Source organism: Lasioglossum baleicum, chromosome 6, assembly GCF_051020765.1.
Source record: "Lasioglossum baleicum chromosome 6, iyLasBale1, whole genome shotgun sequence".
Classification (NCBI taxonomy): Eukaryota; Metazoa; Arthropoda; class Insecta; order Hymenoptera; family Halictidae; genus Lasioglossum; species Lasioglossum baleicum.
The window spans coordinates 9,088,431-9,102,391 of record NC_134934.1 but is presented as its reverse complement, the minus strand read 5'-3'; the positions used below and the strand labels follow the sequence as shown (position 1 = coordinate 9,102,391).

The following is a 13,961-nucleotide window of genomic DNA, read 5'->3' as shown; positions in this document are numbered from 1 at the left end:
TACGACTTATAGTCCACAGTACTAAAAAAGTATTTATTTCTTTCTTTTTATACAAAAATGTATAGGTACACTCGTGAAATGACATACCAGAAACATAAAAGAAGTTACGTATTCTCATAAATACTCACAAGAAATACAATACAATCGAAATGTTTAGATCGCTATCGTACATACCACATTCATTCTCATAGCATTTCATCAAGCGTACCTTCGACTGACAACCGCTAACAATTACGTCTCCTTTATTATTTCGGAGAATCGTATCCATAAAATTAATCGCAAATCGACTACTGGAATTCGTGTGAATAATTGTATTTCGTGTAAACATACATTTAACTTTACGTAAAAATTAATATACTGATTCTCACATTTTCTCGGCAATTTGTACGCCTTGCGTTCAAAACGGTTCGGTTTAGTTTCCCATTCATTCACTGCGAGGTAACAGTCGGCTGTATATCATCTTGCATGATTACACAATCATCGTCTTCCGATAGTTTGCGTTTTGCTTTTGGCTTTGATACTGTGGCAACATTCGCGGTATCGTTATTCACATCGTTTTCAATTATACACACATCGTTGTCCTCCACATCGTTGGCTTGTATTTTCCGTTTCTTCGGAGAAGCAACATTCGGCATTTCAATCTTGCGTTTCTTCGCGGCTTCCGGTACAACATCAGCTTCGACGATCGTGACATTGTCATCGGATTGGTAGTCCGTAGCCTGTGTAGAATTGTGGATTATAGAAATTTTGAAAGTGTTCAAAGCGACTGCATTCGGGCAACAAACTTTTACTTACTATTCCATTCGAAGTGGATGGTTTTGCCAGATCGTTTTCACCTTCAGGCTTCAGATCTTTCTCATCCGCTAGGATCAGGAAATCTGGACTATCGCCCTTTACACTCGGTCGTTCTCTATAGACCACGATCACAGTTAGCGAATAATTTTGATGGAAGTCATCGACTTTAAGAATAGTACCGTCTTTAATTCCTAATTGTTCTAAAATTTTATCATTGTTTTCCTCGGTCTCTCCTTCTTCGCTACTAATCACAATCGTACCGGTACCATCTATATAAACATCCGGAGCGACCATGTTCAACCTATTCTTTAATACTACTTCATCCAACTCTTTGATCGTCATCTTGGACGTATCAACCGCTAACACGACTTGCGGTGTTTTCGCGCATACATAACATTTCGGATTCGGCGGATTTACATTCTTTTCCGGAACGAGCAATCGGTTGCGGTGATTCATTTTCGAACGTAGATATACAGATCTGCATGCCTTCAATTTATCCTCCAGTATACAAAACGCGTGAAGAACAACTAGACCACCTACTATCGCGTTTGTAGTCGCGATTGCTGGAATTATATTTCCCGCCATTGCTAGAAGAAAAAACAGAAACTGTTAGCGTTACTTGTTTCATTTTTAGAAACTAGCAAGCAATGAAAAATACGGTATTAAATATGTTGATCACTGCTTTCACTTTCGAGATTTCGCCGTTTAAAGTTTTAATCGCTAATTCTTTGACATAGGACATTTTTGAGCCTTTCGAATTTGTTTTCGTGACTTCCTTCTGGTAAACACGTAAACCCTATACTCTGAAGTTCAATTAACGCGTAAACTTGAATTTTTTGAAGTTGTGTCAACTGGGGCTGTTACTTTTCCGAAGCTTCGACTCTTCGTAGATTCGAATCTTAACTTAATCAATCTTTTAGTAGTGTCTGTAATAGTATCAAATATAACTCAGCAGTAAAATTTCGAAGTTCAAAGCTTCGAAACTCCGTTTCTTTTAATCCTCTAATAATTTACTACAGAGGTTCGAATTTCAAAGCTTCGAAAATTCGATTCTTATCACTTTCGAAGTTTCAGAAATCGAAGCTCCGAAATTCGAAACATCGAAGCTTCAAAACCTTCGACCTTCGAAGGAAAGCAACAGCCCTAGCGTCAACCACAGATATTAGAATGACAAATACTTTCATTGTTATTCCACAATTCTTGGGAATAAAAATTATCCGATAGAAATTTAGCAATTCGTGAAAATGTAGAGCGGATTTGTTACTTACACTTTATATCGAATCTCGTCTTTTGAGGTATACTGAAAATTTGAGCTCTTATATTGGCACAAGCTGCTACAAAGTCCATCGAACTTTGATCATCCTTGTCCCAAACAAGATTCTCTTTGGAAGCTGATTTACTCAGGTTTTTCACCGCTTCGGCAAATATGCTTCCACATTTCGAAATACTCCAACGTTGTTGGTCTTTCAGTCCAGGTTCGTTTACTTCTTTACTACATCCTGGCACTGTATAACACAGAAATTTATAATTCTACATTTATTAATTAACTGGATAATTCTGACAATCAATTTGACAAACCTCCGTCTGGTAATTCTTTCCAATTCAATGGGGTAGGAGGTCTTCTCTTCTTCCACAGATTATCCATACTAAGCAAGTATTTGATGTCATCGTGGAATAGTTTTGTGAACAATTTCTCTGGATCGTAGTCGCATGACTGTGCCCAAGCTCTTGTGGATACTCTGTCGACATTTCCTTTCTCATTCGATTCTGAATTTAAAGCACCTTCGCCCGCTGTATCTGCAATAAAGAATTCCTGCGTATAGATTAACGTATTAACATTTTAGCAGGCATTGTTGCAAGCATGTTACCTGCTGCTTCTGGATCAGCAGTATCTGGAGAGACGTCTTGATCAGGATCTTCTTCGCCAAATAATTGACTACAAAAAATACAAAAGTGCTTTCTTACATTCGTCTATAACATTCGCGTCTCATAACTAGACTGCAGATCTTTATGTAAAATAAAAATGTTTTGCATTGATTGTGGGAAGAAGGACTAACAGAAAAATTTATTTCATCCCTTAACGACTTTGTTATATTAAAAGCAACAATACAACATTCTTGAATGTTTTAAATCTTTACTGTTTTATATTCCACCCAACCAATTTCTTCATAAATCCATAAAAATCTGCAGTCTACTTATAATGTAGTACTCAACGTTTTCTATCGCTACTACTGTAGCGAGAACACATGTGATTCAACGAACTGTACATTTATAAGAGAAATTACTAATTCAGGAACCTACTTGAATAAGTGCTTAGCCCATACTATACAGTGGATAGGTTCACTGGGTGTATTACGTATTGTGCAGCCAGGATAAGTCTTTTGCGCAGCTTTAGGTGTACACTCGTAGCACTGACTTAATCCTTTTTTAATGAGTTCTACTTGTCCCTCGTAACCGGCAGTACCGGATTCAATTAAAGGTATATCCGCTGCTAAACACATGCGATTCACGTGATTCCTAGCTGCTCGATTATCGAGAGCATTCATAACTAGGCTGAACTTTTTGAAAAATGATACTCCATATTCAGAGCTGGTGGAAGTATTACGAATAATTATAAAAATATTAACACTATGATTTAATCGTGTTTGAAATTACTTACGATGTAATACTGTCGTGATAATGAACAATTTTCACATCAGGATTGAACGTCTGTGCAGTTTCTTTTGCAACGAGCGCTTTTGATTTACCCACATGTTTCTTTTGGAACAAGAACTGTCTATTCAAGTTACTAACGTCGATCGTGTCTAGATCGATCTGAAAACAACGTATTTACGTTTATTTATTATTAGTGCATCCAATCTGTAGTAGATCGAACAAGAATATCGGTCGCGTTGTATTCGATAACATACATTAGAAACACGTGATGTAATGTAAGTAGAAAAAGGATAATGTAAATACCGGCTTTAAAGAATTCACAAGTAAAGGAGGGAAAAACATATAGGTTAAGAACAACGCTACGATATCATGGCGGCTTTCAATGCTTACAATCTCGATGTCGGTGAATCCTGTCATAACAAGATTTTTTAATATTTCGCACCCGATCCCACCAGCGCCCACAATCAGCACTTTACTTTGCAGTACCGCATTTTGTAATTTATCACTGAACACACCGTTGATGCTGGCCGCCATTTTTCAGGCTAAATGAGAAAATCGAAATTCCAATAAACACCGCTAACCGCTACAAACGCGCTGACGCCACGACGCTGCACGACGCCACTGCAGTGATGTGATCAGACCAGTGCTGCCAGATGAGGGGAATCACGCCGATATGAGGTACCCCCTCTCTGATGACCAGAGTAATATGTGACACGTTGCGCGTGTGCGACAGGGATTGAGTGAGGCAAATGGGAGATGTTGCGCGTGCGCGATGGAGACGCAACAATGGCATGACATTTCGCAGGTTTTAGGTTATTGCCGCGTAAAATTCACCCATTTACTTATTTCACATACTATGTAATTATTGTATTTCTTTAAAATATAACGTTACAAATAAAACATAATTTGTCAATTTATCGTGTAGAAGAAAAATGAGTGAATTTATTATCCCAGTCTCTTTTATGCAACTATTTTTGAGAAGCGTATGAGGGTTAACAGTGTTAAAATATATTATGATTTATTGATTTTACTGGAATGTAACTCAGTACTACATACATACAGATTCCAAAATTTTTTCAATTGTACATATAAAAGAAAGCATTCATACTTCGCTTCACGACTGAAACTCTCACATGTTACAATTAATTTTATTTATAATAAAGAATGTCTATTTAGAACGAACCATATGATTTATTTCATTAAGTACGTATATGTACACGAGTACGATACGATACGCGGCAATAACCTAAAACCTGCGAAATGTCATGTCATCTCATCTGTCATCGTTGCGTCCCCATCGCGCACGCGCAACGTGTCTCCCATTTGCCCCACTCAATCCTAAAGCGATGGAATAGGATAGTGGAAGGGGAAAAGTAGGAGAGTACCTGGTTGCGATCTCACAACCATCTGGCAGCACTGGATCAGACCCACCGTAACTCGCGCATGCGCGGCCAAGACAATAGCGTATCTACAATGACGCGGTCAGGGCCCTGACGCCTTGAGGCAGTTATTCTGGCAAGAATGTACCAGTGTTATTGGCGGGACGACTGATGGACGAGAGACGATTATGTATTCTTTTGCGTAGTTATTGCAGTGCTCTTTCCCTATCCCATCCTCAAAATAAAGAATAAGTTTCAATTATAAAAGTCTGCGGGGTGCTCAAGCTACACGATTTCATCGAAATAGTTACGCTACTGAGACTGAAATTGCCGCGCATGCGCGAGTTACGGTGGGTCTGATCACATCACTGCGCCACTGATCAACTGTGATCACTGTGATTGACTGTGATCAACTCACACTGTGATTTACAGTGATCGTGATCACTGAAATCCATGTGCATCCTTTTTGCGCAGACGCAGCACAGTGCACCGCGGACAAAAATCGAAAAAGTCACTATACATATAAGTACCCCGGAAAAAAGAGCATACTAAATATATAAAATACTTACTTGTGAAAAGATATAATTTGTATCACGGTTTTGTCGTTCCTTACAACTCTTTATGCAACAATAAGTTTGCACTGGTTTGCACCATTTTTTCTTTCCTCTCCTCCTTTGTACTATAGGGAATTTCTGTGTGTGGTTACCTTTTCTTTGGTTGACAACGCTGACATTTATGGGGGTAGTCCACCCTGGATTTGTAACTAGAAAATACCTAGAATATTACTAGAAAAATGGCTCGAAACATGGGTTTGCTGGTTTTCAGTTAGTGTCCTTATTTGAGCAAATTTTGGGCTGGGTGAGGGCTCATTCGAAAGAGGAAGGTTCACCGCAGGGGGCTCTGGTCATGAGGTTAACGAGAATATGTTTATATCTAATAATATTAGTGTCCAAAGTAGAGTAAACATCTAGGAAAAAAAACCAGCAGATTTCAATGCATTTTTCTGTCTCCAAAAGTCTTTTTGGCTGATGGGATGACCAGAGCCCCCTGCGGTGAACCTTCCTCTTTCGAATGAGCCCTCACCCAGCCCAAAATTTGCTCAAATGAGGACACTAACTGAAAACCAGCAAACCCATGTTTTCGACCCAAAATCTAGTAAGATCCTAGTAAATAGCAAATATCTAGCAAATAACTAGAATCTTACTAGAAAAATGGCTCGAAACATGGATTTGCTGGTTTTCAGTTAGTGTCCTCATTTGAGCAAATTTTGGGCTGGGTGAGGGCTCATTCGAAAGAGGAAGGTTCACCGCAGGGGGCTCTGGTCATCCCATCAGCCAAAAAGACTTTTGGAGACAGAAAAATGCATTGAAATCTGCTGGTTTTTTTTCCTAGATGTTTACTCTACTTTGGACACTAATATTATTAGATATAAACATATTCTCGTTAACCTCATGACCAGAGCCCCCTGCGGTGAACCTTCCTCTTTCGAATGAGCCCTCACCCAGCCCAAAATTTGCTCAAATAAGGACACTAACTGAAAACCAGCAAACCCATGTTTCGAGCCATTTTTCTAGTAATATTCTAGGTATTTTCTAGTTACAAATCCAGGGTGGACTACCCCCTTATAACCGTTTTGAATTCGAATGGTGTCTGTCGCAGTCAGTTACGGTCACGGTACAATTGTACATAATAAAACTCGATGAATCTTTACTTCTATAGTGCTAAATTGTGTGCATTTTGAATGAGCAACATGAGTTTCAGCGATTTGAGTCAAATATCTGGTATGGAATTACTCGATAACGAACAGTTGACAATTGAAACTATCGTAGATACATCTCGATATTATCAATTGTGTAATTTGTCGAATTTCAGATCTGCATAGTATATCACGGATATCCCGTGTGAATTGTAGCCGAATAATGGGTAGAATAGATTCGTTACAAAATTTATCGGAATATCATAGTATAACGCAAAATACAAGCAGGAATACCCAATGTATACTACAGAATCAAGGATTTAATCATCTTCAGAAGGCTATAAAACGTTTGACTTTGCTCGAGGAAAGCATACAGAATCATGTAAAGAGTAAAATTATTTTAGAATGTATAAAAGAAGCAGCCATGAACGAAAAGAAAATATTGTCCAAAGACATTGTTAAGAAATTGACGGGATTACTTTTGATGCATGAGATCGATAAATATATGCACTTGCCATCCGCATCTATTAAAGCACAAGAGAAGATGACATTATTAGGAATTACTGACTTACCAGAATGCGATCTTACTTACGAAGAAAAATTAGATGTGAAATGTTACGTAGAAGCATTACTTTGTGAGAAAACACACGACTTTGTGCTAAGGTTTGATAAATTTGTAATTTTTTAGACTTAGTACTATCTAAATTTATGCTAATCTTAAAAACATTTCAGCTACGAAGAATTGGGAGGAAATATGAAAGAAGTAACGAGGTCGAACGATAATAATACACGTAAAAAATTGTTCCAACCTTACGAAGTGGAACTGTATCAATGGAAAGATAAGATCGAAGAGTTGTGTGAGCAGTACAAAGCTGATATCGCCAGATGCAAGACTTTAATGGACAGCTGGAATAATCTTAAATACATAAAACTCAATCGAATTTATCTAGAGAAAGCAGAGTACATGTTGATGCAAGCCGAAGTTGCAGAAGTCCAAGCAAAAATTACAAAATTGTCCTGCATTATGAGAATGTTCAAGGAAACTCCGATCACCGTTACAGCTTACAAAACACTGAATTCGATTCTAGACGAAAAATTGTCCGCAAAAATGAACGAGATCAATCAAAAAGAGAATCTGAAGAGACAGTACGACAGTTTACAAAGCGTAGAGTACAGTAGCATCTTGAAAACATACTTAGAACTTAATAAAGCTATTCAGAAGAAGAAACAGATTTTAGAAAAATTATAAGCTAATTATAATTGAGAAAAACTAGATGAATTTTTTCAAATATTTTTCCATAGATTTATATATTTTTTTTACCAAGACAGATATAAATATGTACATATTCCTTCGATAGTTTGTTCGATTATATAAATTAATTTCTTTTTAGGAACAAAATGATATTAATGTAAAGTACATTATTATTTATTACTAGACTGCGGATCTTTATGCAAAATAAAAAATGTTTGCATTGATTGCAGGACACAGGAGCCAAATAAAAATTGAATTCTTCTTATCTTCCTTATATATTTTTAAAAAATGTCCATTGCTTTAAATTACATAAAGATTCGCAGTCTATTTATTACTGTTATCGAGAATGCTGTTGAATAGAGGTAATAAGATGAATGAGATTATTATTAATTCGTATAATGAACTAATACACAGGATGTACTAGGAAGATCGTATTAAAAATTATTAAAAAACGTTTGTCCAGCATTTTTTATTCACTGTCCGATAACGTATCCTCGTTTCGCGAGATAATGGCAGGTACACAATTTTTGTCAGTCAGCATGCCGTGTTCTATCAGAAAGGCTTCGACGTCAGACGAATAGAAATCTACGCCTAAGTAGTCCGTCACGTGAACGAAATTCCCTATTATTTGACCTGCTTTGTAAACTAACAAAGCTGGAACCCCTTCTCTTTGAAAATGTCTACTGAGACCAGCCACAGATCCTGTAACATAGTTCATTGTATTAACAAGGGAACATTCGAAGACAACAATCAGCTTATGCCAATATAAACAAGGCCCACAAACCTAAGATTTTACAAAATTTTACAAAAGGATAGTCTTCCGCGACGGATATTAAACATCCGTTCATAGCTTCGCAGCCAGGCACGTTACTTTCGTAAACATGCACAACGACTGTTACAGATTTATTTTCATTGTCGATTGCTTCGAAAAAGTGATCTGCCGTTTCCAGATTAATCACTCTGCCGAAACGAAGCTTTTCTGCTTGCGCCATCATTTCCTTCATTCTATGTCTCTGGTACTCCAAGAGAAATTCATCCGTCAGCAGCTCGGCAAGATCAGGATCGGTTTGCATAATTTTTTCCTTTTCTTCGTCCAAAGAACTGCGACAAGTTAAGCTCAATTTTTTGATTAATTGTAGTCTTTCCTTTTCTTGTTCTCCTCTCTTTTCAGCTTCTAATTGTTTGTAGCGTTGCCAATCCTTTAAACACATTGCGATCGATTAAAATAGTGTACTGCATTATTTAATAATTTGCATCATTCAGCAGCATGTAGCTGTCGCAGCTTTATGAAAATAGCTGCATATGCAGCTTTATGCTTCCCAATAATGCAAACTATATACTTATCAAAGCAAATTACATATCTTCGCCATCGTTGCATTATCGAGAAACAAGAAATGAGTCTACCCTCTTAACTAACAAAGCGAATTGGATGTAACGGCTCACTTTTATAACACCCTTTGGTCCTGTGTTACTAGAAGTCCCATCCCATTCTGAAAACGATGGCTCTAAGGACTCTGTGATTGCTCCCTGATATTTGTCACTATCCGACTCTTTGTCGGAGTCCGCCGAATCGTTTCCTTCATCTTCGCTCGAACTGCAATAGTACTGCAACTTCTCTCCGAGAATCTTATCTTCCAGAGTTGACATGTTTAGTTGTAAACAGTACAACTGATATACACAACGAGTCGGTGAGACTAAAAATGCCTGAAACGTTTCTAGTTAATACAAAATCATTAATACAAAATAAAAAATGTGTTGTTCTTACCTATGTTGTAAAATCGTGCGGTATCGTACATAAATCTAGAAAATAAACTTCAAAATCTCATTGTCACAAATATTGTTCCACGTAATGTTAGCATTGTGTACTATTTAGTTTCGAGCGCGCTGTTCGTATAATCACAGAATTCTATTTCACGTAACGATATTATTTATGTTTTACTGACAATACGACATTCACCACGCGACAGTTACTACGAAATGTCAATATTCGCAATTAACTTAGGAAGACGCTGTCGAAGATATATTTGTATGCACAAACTGATGCACCGACATGATCGCGCTCTTCGTGGTTAATAGTGAACGGCATAAAGATGGCGTTATTGGTCTCATCCAAAAGTAGTGGCAATCCAACGCCAGATGACGCTATTATTTAAATCCAATCCGAAGTAAAAATGATGATGTTGTAAAGTGTAAGCACATGGACTATTTAGACGTGTACTGCATCGCGTATATTGTTATTGTTAAATCTTCTGGATTTAAATAATATTGCACCTACTTATTTACAAATAAATACATCATGTAAGTAATAAATATACACTAGTCATTCTAGCAAGAATATACACGTTTTGCAAATCACATACATCTTCTTACAAATCAATTTCACCCTTTTGCAAATCAATTTCACCCTTTAAGAATATTTAAGTTAGTTTAAATAATTAAAAGAATATTTAATTTAGATTAATGCAAAACATTTTTATTTAGCATAAAGATCCATAGTCTAGTAATTACTTTTAAATAGGTATTTGATGTACATCTTTGCAATAAATAAAATTTTGAATTTCTCAACAGTTAATTTAAATTTGACTTGATTTTTTAAACAAAAACTTAATTAAAAATATTTTATTTATGATAGATTGAAATTGATTTACGATATACACAACTAAAAAATGCTATAATATTTACGTGTTTATTTACATATTTTTAGCATGGATGCACTAGTGAGCGATGCACGGTTCGCACACATTGCGAAGGATCCGAAGTTTAAAAGGATCCCGAAGGCAGAGCGCAAAGTGAAAATAGATAAAAGATTCCAAGGTATGTTTAAAGACAAACGGTTCACCGTTCAGTATACCGTCGACAAAAGAGGCAGACCCGTAAGTCAAACATCATCGGAGAATCTGAAAAAGTATTATGACTTATCCAGCAGCGAAGAAGAGGAGGAAGAGGTAGTTGCTGAAGATAAAGAAGAAGAAAAGAAAACTGTCGCTCTGAAAAGTAAACAGAAAACGAAGCAAGAGAAGTCTAAGAAAAAGAAAAATCTAAACAAGTCGAAAGATCTGGATTATGTAAAGAATAATTTGGATGATAAAGATGAGGATGAACATAGCGATTCGTCGGATAATGATTTTTCAAGCAACGGGGAATTGCTTAGGATTAAACCACAAGCACATACAGAAGATTCTGAGGAACATACAGAGTCTGAGAACGAATCCGAATCAGAATCTGATGCAGGCAGTGCGTCGGATGTGGATACATTACAAACAGATCTGAAGGAGAGTAAGAAACAATTGTATACTAAAAGGGGAAATGAATCTAACAAACTCCCGGACAAAATTAAAGAAAAATTAAGAGATTTAAGCGTAAATTATGCTAGGGGTGAAGGAGTTTTAATGACAGACAGTTCTTCAGACGATGACGACGACGATAACGAGGAGGTTTCAGGTAATATGATTGTTATACATGACCAGTATTTTTAATAACTAAATGAATGGTTCTATTTGAAAGCTAATACTGTATATTGCACTTAGATGAAGAAGAAATTGACCATAACTGGGGTGAATTGGATAAGGAAGCTGGTACAACAGATGAAATCACACATAGATTGGCAGTGTGCAATATGGATTGGGATAGAATACGTGCTGTAGATTTAATAGTTTTGTTTAACTCATTTTTACCAAGCGGTGGTATCATTCGTTCAGTTACGGTAAGTGTAACAAACATTTAAGAAATGAGAAAGTAAGTATATCTATTAGAAGTGTACGAGAACCTTGTTACTGTCTAAAGTTTCAAAGACTTCGAAGTACGAGAAGTTTCGATTTTCGGGTTCTCGCACACCTCTGATATCTATCAGTTTTTATAGCAAAATAATTTCAGATTTATCCATCAGAGTTTGGCTTGCAACGAATGAAGGAAGAGGAAATCACGGGTCCTAAAGAATTGATAGAAATGAGCAACAAAGAAGACTTAGATAATGAAAACGAGGTATGACTTATTTATTGAAGTTAGGAGAAAATCTGAATAGAATTTATACAAAAAGTACTCACGAGTTTGTAACATTTTAGGATGAAGAGGGGTCAACGTACCAAATGGAAAAATTGAGGCAGTATCAGTTACATAGATTAAAGTATTACTATGCTGTTGTTGTCTTTGATTCGGCTGAAACAGCGAATAAAATTTACACAGAGTGCGACGGAACGGAATATGAATCTACTGCAACGAAGCTGGACCTGAGATTTATACCGGATGACACAGAGTTTGATCAGGTACATTGTTTAGTCTGAAAGTATGTTAAATGTATTCATTGTATATGACCTTAGATGCCTGCTTTAAGACTCCTAAAGAGGTTTGCGATGAGGTGCCAGAGCTTTCCAAATATCAACCGAGACAGTTCACTACTACAGCTCTGCAGCAAGTTAACGTGCAGCTGACGTGGGACGAGACAAATCCGGAAAGGATGGAGATCGCACAGAAACTGAATTCTGGAAAGTTGGACGACATCAATGAGAGAGATTTGCATGCTTATTTAGCTACCGACTCGAGCGACGACGAAGCAGGTATTAATTCTACGTCCTTTTCTTATTTCAAGCTATAAGTCCACAAAAAAAAGAATGTTTTGGACATAGCTTTACATTTATAATACTTTTGAATTACATTTCTTCTTCATCCCAGAAGATGCAGAAAAGAAAGAAAAATCACAAGAAGCTAAAGGGGACTCCGATCTGGAAACAAATGCTGATTCGGTTGAAAAATATAAAGCTCTATTAAAAGAGATCGAAGAGAAGGAGGAAGAAAAGCAAAAGAAAGAGGTTGAATTAGAATTTTCCTGGGGTCTAGGAACGAAGAAAAGGGCTGAAAAGTTGGTACAGGAGAAGATGAAGAAGGATGAAAATCTGACACCATTTGAGCAATACTTGGAGAAACGTAAAGCGAAAAAGAAAACTAAACTAGAAGAGCGAAAGAAACGCAAAGATACGAATTCTGAAGAGTCTGATTTGGATGCTAGTGAAAGTGATGAAGAAATTACGAATAAACAGTTTCGTGGAAAGAAAAAGCCAATGAAAAATGATGACGCGTTCGAAGACGATGACAACGAAGAGAAACGTAAAGCCGAATTGGAACTTCTTCTAATGGACGAAGATCGGAATGACGATAAACGGCATTTCAATATGAAGAAGATCGAAGAACTTGCCACGATGACAAAATCGAAACAAAAACGGCTTAGTAAAAAGAGAAACGGACAGCCGATGCAAGAAGATAATTTCGAAGTAAACGTACAGGATCCGAGGTTCAATGCACTGTTCACATCGCATCATTATAATATCGACCCAGCGGATCCGCATTACAGGAAAACCAAGGGTACCGAGGCGTTAATTAAAGAGAAACTGAAAAGGAGAGCAGATAACGATCCCATAGATGTAAGTAGAAATTTCACACAACGCTATGTATTTATGCTTATCTAATTGCAAGCTTTTCTTAATCTTTCAGGAAAGCGAAAGCAAACATCAGAAGACGAAGCATAATACAGACTTGCAAGTATTAATTAAAACCGTCAAGAGAAATGCGAAGAATATTGCACGACCAATCAAATGATTTTTCATTGAAAGATAACGTTTAGATATTTATTACTGTTGAAAAGTATTGTCCGAATGCTGTATGTAAATAAAATTTGTACACGCGAATGGCTCGAGTTGATTAATCAATTACTGGTTACGAGCATCTGCTGCTATAGAACATAAATTCATATTTTACCTGCCGGAAAAAATTTAATAATGCATTATTTGGCAATCTGAAAATAGTCAAATAATATTGAAATATAAAATTAAAATATATAAACTTTTCAATCTTGTACAATTCAAATAAATAGACGTGAAAGTTATTGCCGCGAAGTTGATTTAAATTTCCCGCGTGCCTATACAACCAGACTGAACCAGAGCTACCGACATCAAAGGTGCCGCCCGGAGTATCGTCTTGCTCTGTGAGGAAATAAATACAAATTTCATATTATATATCAACATCGACGTTAAAATTTAACTTTTTACAAATTATAATTGACAAAATGAGTTAGCCATATTTAAAATAATGAGAGTAAAGTAAAAATGAACGAGTAATAAAATATATATTACAGTTATATACAGTTTTCATAAATATTTATACAGAATGAGATTATGAGATACGGCGACGATTC

At 36.6% G+C, this 13,961-nt stretch overlaps 4 protein-coding genes across 5 annotated transcripts; 2 read left to right on the top strand and 2 right to left on the bottom strand.

The window, feature by feature from the left end:
- Positions 1 to 12: 12 nt before the first annotated feature.
- Uba2 (Ubiquitin-like activating enzyme 2) lies at positions 13 to 4,837 on the bottom strand. The gene is made up of 8 exons (XM_076424874.1): positions 3,841 to 4,837; positions 3,455 to 3,609; positions 3,097 to 3,384; positions 2,664 to 2,731; positions 2,374 to 2,592; positions 2,064 to 2,300; positions 796 to 1,382; positions 13 to 719 (listed from the first exon to the last, which is right to left on the bottom strand). Exons 1-8 carry the CDS (start codon positions 3,982 to 3,984, stop codon positions 429 to 431), a joined length of 1,989 nt encoding a protein of 662 aa, XP_076280989.1. The 5' UTR covers positions 3,985 to 4,837; the 3' UTR covers positions 13 to 428.
- Positions 4,838 to 6,456: 1,619 nt separating this feature from the next.
- Positions 6,457 to 8,246, top strand: LOC143210018 (uncharacterized). Its single transcript, XM_076426440.1, has 3 exons — positions 6,457 to 6,610; positions 6,702 to 7,188; positions 7,258 to 8,246. Exons 1-3 carry the CDS (start codon positions 6,571 to 6,573, stop codon positions 7,772 to 7,774), a joined length of 1,044 nt encoding a protein of 347 aa, XP_076282555.1. The 5' UTR covers positions 6,457 to 6,570; the 3' UTR covers positions 7,775 to 8,246.
- Positions 8,228 to 10,020, bottom strand: LOC143210019 (phosducin-like protein 1). The gene is made up of 4 exons (XM_076426441.1): positions 9,543 to 10,020; positions 9,221 to 9,481; positions 8,562 to 8,976; positions 8,228 to 8,479 (listed from the first exon to the last, which is right to left on the bottom strand). Exons 2-4 carry the CDS (start codon positions 9,422 to 9,424, stop codon positions 8,247 to 8,249), a joined length of 852 nt encoding a protein of 283 aa, XP_076282556.1. The 5' UTR covers positions 9,425 to 9,481; positions 9,543 to 10,020; the 3' UTR covers positions 8,228 to 8,246.
- On the top strand, positions 9,915 to 13,679 carry LOC143210016 (ESF1 homolog). 2 transcript variants are annotated; one of them, XM_076426434.1, is made up of 8 exons: positions 9,915 to 10,075; positions 10,482 to 11,218; positions 11,305 to 11,480; positions 11,651 to 11,758; positions 11,839 to 12,039; positions 12,108 to 12,330; positions 12,449 to 13,191; positions 13,262 to 13,679. In XM_076426434.1, exons 2-8 carry the CDS (start codon positions 10,483 to 10,485, stop codon positions 13,364 to 13,366), a joined length of 2,292 nt encoding a protein of 763 aa, XP_076282549.1. In that variant the 5' UTR covers positions 9,915 to 10,075; position 10,482; the 3' UTR covers positions 13,367 to 13,679. The 2 variants fall into 2 exon arrangements, with proteins under 2 accessions (XP_076282549.1, XP_076282548.1); XM_076426433.1 differs by having other exon boundaries at positions 9,916 to 10,075; positions 12,446 to 13,191; positions 13,262 to 13,677.
- Positions 13,680 to 13,961: the final 282 nt, after the last annotated feature.

Excerpts from the sequence above, each read along its gene's own strand:
- Uba2 (XM_076424874.1), bottom strand. The coding sequence starts at position 3,984 with ATGGCGGCCAGCATCAACGGTGTGTTCAGTGATAAATTACAAAATGCG. Across the intron at positions 2,301-2,373 it reads GAAAGAATTACCAGACGGAG|TGCCAGGATGTAGTAAAGAA; the intron begins GTTTGTCAAATT and ends TGTGTTATACAG. Across the intron at positions 720-795 it reads CATCCACTTCGAATGGAATA|GCTACGGACTACCAATCCGA; the intron begins GTAAGTAAAAGT and ends AATTCTACACAG.
- LOC143210018 (XM_076426440.1), top strand. The coding sequence starts at position 6,571 with ATGAGCAACATGAGTTTCAGCGATTTGAGTCAAATATCTG. Across the intron at positions 6,611-6,701 it reads CGATTTGAGTCAAATATCTG|ATCTGCATAGTATATCACGG; the intron begins GTATGGAATTAC and ends GTCGAATTTCAG. Across the intron at positions 7,189-7,257 it reads ACACACGACTTTGTGCTAAG|CTACGAAGAATTGGGAGGAA; the intron begins GTTTGATAAATT and ends AAAACATTTCAG.
- LOC143210019 (XM_076426441.1), bottom strand. The coding sequence starts at position 9,424 with ATGTCAACTCTGGAAGATAAGATTCTCGGAGAGAAGTTGCAGTACTAT. Across the intron at positions 8,977-9,220 it reads GACCAAAGGGTGTTATAAAA|GATTGGCAACGCTACAAACA; the intron begins GTGAGCCGTTAC and ends ATGTGTTTAAAG. Across the intron at positions 8,480-8,561 it reads AAAATTTTGTAAAATCTTAG|GATCTGTGGCTGGTCTCAGT; the intron begins GTTTGTGGGCCT and ends ACTATGTTACAG.
- LOC143210016 (XM_076426433.1), top strand. The coding sequence starts at position 10,483 with ATGGATGCACTAGTGAGCGATGCACGGTTCGCACACATTGCGAAGGAT. Across the intron at positions 11,759-11,838 it reads ACTTAGATAATGAAAACGAG|GATGAAGAGGGGTCAACGTA; the intron begins GTATGACTTATT and ends GTAACATTTTAG. Across the intron at positions 12,040-12,107 it reads ATGACACAGAGTTTGATCAG|ACTCCTAAAGAGGTTTGCGA; the intron begins GTACATTGTTTA and ends GCCTGCTTTAAG.